Here is an 8,086-nt window from a genome sequence, read left to right on the forward strand (position 1 = left end):
TATTATCTCACCTCGTGAACTTCATAAATGTTGGTGTGGGAAATTGGAGAAGTTGTGAAAAATTCGAAAAATGATGTGATATAAACTTTGTTGTCGCTAGACGATTTGCCACAGCCACGCGTTTTTTCCAAATAATAATAATGTATACCCTCTCTTCGTTGGCCAACTAAACGGGTCAAAGAGATGCGATGTTAGGCTGTCAACACCATAAATTGTGAAGGACCAACGACATTGTGTTTGACGGTGAACCTTTTATCGTTTTAACAGTCAATTATAATTATTATAATTATTGTTAAAGATTGAGGGGTCAGGCTGGACTCTGGATCTATCGCCATTCTCTCCTCCTATATATCCCCTTTCTATTTTACACCTTCATCCATCATTCTCACTCTATCGAAACATTAGCCAAAAGAAAGGGGTATGGATCAGGATTGCAGTGCAAGCCTTTCTTTAGGTTTGGGTATAGGTGATGGCACAATCACTGATGAGATGTACGTTTCGCAAAGAAATGTGAGTGGGCCTCCGCTGAAGTTACATCTGTTTCCCTCAGCTCCTGACTCGGACTGCGGCACTCTGCCCTGGGAGAAAACCTCACCATCGATTGGTATGTTCTTGCTCTCTTTAACACATATTAAAACTAATCTTTAAGAACAGATCGAATTTTATTTTAATGGTGTTTTGATTGATATGTCTGTTGTTTTAATGGTGTTTTTGAATAACAATAAGGATAATCGTAATGTGCAGAATCCATTGGTGTTGGTGGCGAGGGATCAGCGGGAGAAGCGAAGGTTCTGATCCGTCCGGTAGCTGTGAGATGGAGATCTGATGCCAACAAATTCCCAGCGTCCTATTTTTACAACGAAGATGCAGGGGCCATCAATGTGTCGTCGTCCAACAGCAGCACCGTGGATTCCAACGCCACCAACACCGAGAACGGGTATACCGAGATCAAGCGAAAACGGGGCTATGGCGAGGAGTTGGAGAATGACAGAGTTTGGTCGAGGGTACTCAACGATGTGGAAGAAGAGGGCTCTTCTAGGAAGAAGCTTAGACTGTCCAGAGAGCAGTGTGCTCTTCTGGAGGAAAGCTTCAAAAAGAACAGGGCACCTGAACCTGTAAGTTTCTATTAACTTCATTTATTTATCATTTGTGTTTCGTCTGTTGTAACTTCTTCTTCTTCCGCAGAAGCAAAAGCAAGAGTTGGCGTTACAGTTGAATCTCAGTCCTCGACAAGTTGAAGTGTGGTTCCAGAACAGACGAGCAAGGTTAGCTAGTGTCCTTTATTCATTCATCGTATTTTGCATGTAGACGTTATAATATTGCAAATTATCTCTTTGGAATCCACACGTACATAATTTGTCCTGTAATCTTGAAGAGTGACTTGGAACTTGAAATTCCATCAATTTTATTATTGGGAAAATTTTTGATCCGATGGATCCTATTGTGTTGACAATCGATTTCTGTTATAGGTTAATTAAGATGTTATGAACTTGTTTATAGGACAAAGCTGAAGCAAATCGAAGTGGACTGCGAGGTTATGAAGAGATATAATGAGGCACTTGCAGAGGAGAACAGAAAACTTCACATGGAGCTGGAAAAGCTGAAAGCTCTCCAAACGTCATCGCCACCTCTGAGGCCCGCGTCAACCCTTAGGATGTGCCCCTCCTGTGAAAGAGTTTCAGTAGCTAACAATAGCAGCGACTTGGATTTGGCGAAATCTCGGTCTATATTTTTAGGAAGCGCTTTCCGACCATGAATGGTCCAGTAATCATGAGAGTTGCTTTCAATGAAGGACTGGACATCGTTTACATTGTTAAAATTTTTTGTGTTTTTTTAAAAAGTTCAGTTTGTGAAACTTTTTTGTGTTTCTCTATTTACTTTATATTTTGGTTTTTTAATTGTATTTTGGTTGATGAAAGCTATCAAGTCTTTGTTAATTTATTCAATTGTTAACTGCCTCTTAATTTATTATGAGCCTATCAAATAAACATTCTCTTATTATTCTTTTATAAAATAAAAAATGTTTATATGATCCTATCTCTTTCCGTTACTTCTTGTTTTTATGTATTCTGTTTCAGCTTATCGTTGGCGATCTAAAAATGTTAAATAATTACTTTAAATTATTATTATTTTTAGTAAAATAGAGCATATAACTTCTCATTTGATAGTAAAAATAGTCGTTCTCTCTAACAACCATACTGATTAATTAGTTTAATAATAGATGCATTGATGCGGATTTGATAACATGAACAGTAGAAAAAGTGTTATCGGAATATATTTATTATAAAATGGTTTTAACAAATATATAAAAATAAAAATAAATTTATTGTTATTTTAAAAAATATATAAAAATAAATTTCAATTTATTATTATTATTATTATTTTAAAACATTATAAAATTCAAAAATATTTAGATTAATCAAATTTAATATATAGTTAAAATATATTTTTTTACATTTTAAATATAAAAAATCAACTAAAAATTCCTTTCACATCTCTCGAAATAATAAAATAAAACTAGTTATTTCCTATAAAGTGTTTTCTGATATTCATCAGATTTCAATGTAAAGCCAATGCTTCGTGCACACGGTTTTGTCGAAGACTGTGCAATGCAATGATCGGTGCTCAATATCATCGGTGCGCATGCTATTTGTCGAACAGAGTTTGTTGTGTAATCATCGGTGCTCAAAATCATCAGTGTTACAAGATGAATAACCACAACTTATTTTACGTGAACATTTTAACATTATATGATTGTTGGTCAATATCATCAAAAACATAAAAAATCTGAGTCACAAATTTTAAAAAATTTGAATGGAAATAACCCATATAAATACATTTCATCAAAACGTCTCCACATCAATTATAGCATCTATGCCTAAAATCAATATATTTCATAAAAGCATAATGCTTGTAATAAAATATGTTACCACAGGAATCATAATGCTTATGCTATGGTCACAGAAAAGCTAAGCATAAGAAGATTTGGAGACTATGGTCGTAAACCAACTTCTATGGTCATAAGAAAGGTGAGCATAAGAAGGTTGGGAGGTTTACGTTGAAAATCTCATTGAATGACTTGCACAAGCAATGAATAGTTTTTTTTCTGTTGGGAAAATAAATAATATAAAAATAAATAATATAAAAGAAATTGTAATTTTATTTATTTTATATATGATAATAAATAATATAAAAATAAATAATATAAAGAAATTGTAATTTTATTTATTTTATATATGATAAGAGAAATATTTATGATGTATGTAATTACTTATTATTTATATTATTAGTAATTAATAAATTCTAAAAAAGATATAGTTTATTTATAATATTTGAATGATATAATTACTAGTATAAATTTATCTTAATTATGGAATTGAAAAGGTAAACTTTTTTTAGAGTGGAAAAATTGAAAAAAAAAAATGAACCATAAAATATTTGATGCATTTAGGTTTTTGATATATTAATGGTTAACATGGATATGTCCTAATTTTATATATTGCATTTTTTAATATATAAATATTAGACTCAAACCTTAAAAACATCAAGGTTACTTGGATTGTGTAGATTAGAGAGCTTATACTTGTAATTCTAATTCTAAGAAATCTTTGTTGGATTTCCAAACAAAATTGATAAAACTAGATGGTCATAGTGTAGAATAGTAAAACTACATGAAATGTATTAACAATAAGATCCTTACCCTTAAGTCTGGGGTTATTGTCATGTTGAGATACGAATGGACATGACATATTTTTTTTCAATTTTTTTATATATCTAGGCCACGGATCTTATTGCTAACACATTTCATGTAGTTTATATCTATATATTTATATTCACCACATGAGACATATACATGATTTTTATTTTCACCATATATAATGTATACATTATTGACATTGGAATATTCACTTAGCATTGGAATTGAGATATTTTATTTATGAGCCTCACTTTTATAGATATTTGTTGTCATTGGCTAAGGAATGCTAGGATGATCACAATGCGATCATTGGATTTATTAATGAACTTCTGTGTAATTATTGGCATCTGATATATTTGTTTGTCTCCCTTGAGAGGTCACAAGGCGCTTAAAGAGCACTTGATAATCTTGAAGGGAGAATGGCACATATTGAGGAACATGTACATGAAACCTTACTTGAGCTATGTGGAAATTGCTTGGATGACCCGACTTTAGGTAATATGGATGTTAAATATTGTGTGTGGGTTGTGTTTTTATACTTTAGTAGTTTTGGTCATTTTCGGCAAGTCGTATATGGTCCTCAAGCATTATCCTTTTATTGTTAGTGTATTTTCGCCATTACCATATGGCCAATAAGTTTAGTAGGAATGATGCCAACAGTGTTTGGAAACTATGTTCCTCCCAAAGTAACTTTTTCTTGAATTAATAGAATATTTTGAATTACATATATATATACTTGTCATGTGAGTGTAACATGGCTAGTAGGGAGGAGTAGCTCTTATACTTCTCACTTACCTTCCAATTCGATTGGGATTAACAAGAGTGGGACACGGGTGGTACAAAAGAGTAGTTTTCATCGACTCACTATTCTAGTCCCACCAAGATTGACACAAGAGGGAAATACGTGGGATTTCCATTGATGTAGCTAGTATCCATATTTGATACAGTAAACCACAAGAATAAAATTAAAATTAAATATAGATTAATATTAATTAATCTTACATATTTAAAAATTTTATTTATGATTTATATTGTACGTTTTATTATTCATATTTTTGAAATGTGAAATATTAATTCTAATTTAAGAATTGAATGAGTTACTCAATCTTCTTATTTTATTATTACAAAGTAATTATTTTTCTTTTTTAGTTTCAATTACATGTTCTTTTTAATAGTTGAATGTGAGATAAATTTTTTTACCAAATCTCCTTGATGCTAAGTTATATGGTTTTACAGCCCATGGGGCTTTGGATTGACGGTGAATAAGTGCACTGTTATAGGGTTCACATCCCCTGTGGGTTCTTAGCTACCTAAAAAAAAAAGTTATATGGTTTTATAATGATTTAATTAAAACTAGAAAAATATGTTTATTCATCTTTTGCTTTTTATAATAGCATATATTGTGTTTTCATTTATAACATATTTCATTTTTCTTTAAAGAGACATGTGTTAACTCAAAATTGAGCACCAAAGGAATTACACATCTCCTTGTAGAACGAGTCTCGAAACACAATAAGGAAAAAATAATATTTTAATTAAAATTATTTGAATAAGCCATTTATTAGTTATAAGAATTAAATACTATTAATAGTTTCCAAGATATTTAGGAGATAATTTTTATAACATACATCAAAATTTATGCAACTTAAACAACAAAATTTACACCATGAAAAAATACTATACTCTTTCATCAACGCAATATTTCTCTTTCTCCACTACAACAATAATGGCTACCTCATTTATATTTTCTAATAATTCATGACATCATTTATGAAATTCATGACTTTTATTTGTAAAATTCTTCCATGTGCATAAAGTTCTTTTTTCTATTTTTTTCTATAATTAATTTTCCCACATTCCCTTATAATGTTTATTCAATTCATACTTGTTGGTTTATTTTCCATGGTAACATTAATCATTACCTTAGTTTATGAGAACGTCATGTGTTAACAATTTTTCATCCATTTGGTTATTATGTGACAGCCTAGGCATATGGTGAAGAAGGTCTGTAGGTTGTTGATGTGTCGTGTCCTTTATGAATTCGTTGAATGACTCCATTTCCTAATGTTAAGGCCAATGTCTAGGATATGCATAGTGAGGTGTGAATGTTATTATAACTCCTTATTAATTGGATGTGTGTTGTAACTTTAACCTTGTTGTTTATAACTCTATATTTGGGAAGAGTATGGTCATATAAACAAAGGTAACCCCCCCCCTTTCTAGATTATCACTTAACTTTAATTCAATTTACCTATCTTTCTACTGTAATGTCGTATATTGGACTGGATTCTCACGTCGAATGTTCTTTGTCATCTAGGAAAATCCCATGTGATTTTCACATGGCCTATGATAATCTCCAACTTGCAACAGTTGGATTTGATGTCCTCTCATTTGACAGATACTATGGTTTCTTCTTCTCTCACCCTAGTGATATGGTTTGTAACATGCCTCATTCGAGAACCTTCCTATCTCACTCTGTGTGTTGGCTCCCGTAACAACGTCATGATGAAGAAGGAGAGACTCACAACTGTGTTTTTTGTCAAGGTATTAAGACATCCCATAGAGCTTTGACACCTCAAGTGCCCATTGAATCAGGTAAACTTTTTAAATAAGATCGGTTTCAAACTTATTTAAATGCCCCGGTTTGCTTTCTTTGTAAAAATCTCAGTAGTTTTTGTTTTCTCCATGTTGATGTCCAAGCCTGAACACGAATGAGCCTTCACTATCATTTCCCTAATTCAGCCAGGATTGGATTAAATTTTCCTTCCAGTTTTAACTTTGTAAGTTGTTCATTTTATTCCTCATTCAGCTAATAAATATCCTCGCAGTGATTTATTAAGTTTTTTTTTTAGGTTACTTGTACAATATATAGTCTTTTATAAATTTGACAAATATACCACTAAGTATCATTATGCACGAACAGGGAAACCCTTCTGGGTGTGCTTCCTAGTGTTGGATCAATAGGGTATCGGTGCTCTCCTTTAAGTAAGTGTATTATTTTTAGTTTAAATATGAAATTTATTGTAGTTTTCCTTCGATGTTATATAAAGTTATTTTATTCGAGGTAACCCTTTTCATTTTTTTCCATCCTATGCTGCACATTTCAGGACAATACTAGGTCACGACAGGAGACTATCCTTCATCATGTAATCAAACTTTTTTAGAAGGGTTTTGTTTCCCATTTTCTACATATTTATTGTATCATTTTTCTCCAATAGGGTTAACACCAATCCCTCAATTCTTTTTCTACAGGTACCTCCAACCCCTTCTTACTTAAGGGTTTTTCATCTATATGGTCCCAACATGGGTTCAAATGTTGTTGTTCATTTGCTGACTACTCCCAGTCATGTCAAGTCAATTATTTCACATCACCCTTTTCTTCTCAATGGAGTGTTTCATGCGTATTAGGGACAATGGTGCTTTCTCTCCTTTACAATGTAGTTTCTTCTCTACCAAGATCATTCTTGTTTCCCTTTGGTTCTTTTCGGTCTAAGCACATAATTATGAGGTGAAACCCTTATTTGTTATGGGGTTAAGTTTTATCCTCTTCCTGTATGTAGATATTTAAGAGGGAATTTACACCTTTGTCTAGACAACACCTATACTTTCACTGGAATGTCTGGGGTGATAATATTTTAAGAGACGTGCTCTCAGTTTTCGTTACTAATTTCAATGAGTTTGAATCCTCAATTTATGTATTATGAAATATTAATGTCTTTATATTCTTTTCATGTGATTTCATTGTTCTTTCTCTATATCTAGTTTTGTTTGGATAACATTTCTAGTGATGGGTTATGGTGAAAATTCTATAATTTCTAAATTGAATCTAGAAGTAATGTTTACGGCTACAATGATGAAAGCTATCATTTTCATATTGTCCATGTATGCATGTACAAATAGTAAATCCCACAGCTCCATTTGATTATATTGATTAAGGAAATGTTCATTTTGGTTTCCAGACAACTATATTCGATAATAAATTAAAGGATTTTTTTTTTTAAGTATTCTTTTATGAAACTCTTCAACTAGGCAGTGTAGTTTCACTAGTTTTTAGCTCCGTCAATTTGTACCGAGGCTTTCATGATTTTGATTGTATATTATTACCCTTCATTACCTCGTATGGGGTTGATGTTAACACTATATCAAATAAAATCACTTGCATGGATCAGACCCTTATATCATTGCTTTCTCCCTATGGAGGAAATAATTCAACAGTAACCCATATGAATTAGTATCAAAACGTTTTCCCAGCCCTCTTGATCTCTCTCAGATGCTTGCAAGAAATTACTCCTCTTCCATTTCTTTCAAATATATCTTTCTCGTCGAATTATTTATCTAGTTTATTATTTTTTTATGTTAAGCAATATGTTTTATTAATACATGTCTTCC

General features: G+C 31.9%; 1 protein-coding gene across 1 annotated transcript; it reads left to right on the forward strand.

Moving 5' to 3' along the window:
- Positions 1-420: 420 nt before the first annotated feature.
- LOC149241868 (homeobox-leucine zipper protein HAT1-like) lies at positions 421-1,756 on the forward strand. Its single transcript, XM_089370688.1, has 4 exons — positions 421-604; positions 745-1,115; positions 1,186-1,265; positions 1,501-1,756. The coding sequence occupies exons 1-4, from the start codon at positions 421-423 to the stop codon at positions 1,754-1,756; spliced, it is 891 nt and encodes a 296-aa protein (XP_089226814.1).
- The last annotated feature ends 6,330 nt before the right edge of the window (positions 1,757-8,086 follow it).

The sequence above is a fragment of the Pinus tabuliformis genome, chromosome 8 (genome assembly GCF_031772625.1).
Source record: "Pinus tabuliformis cultivar Carrire ecotype Pingquan chromosome 8, CPIR1, whole genome shotgun sequence".
Classification (NCBI taxonomy): domain Eukaryota; kingdom Viridiplantae; phylum Streptophyta; class Pinopsida; order Pinales; family Pinaceae; genus Pinus; species Pinus tabuliformis.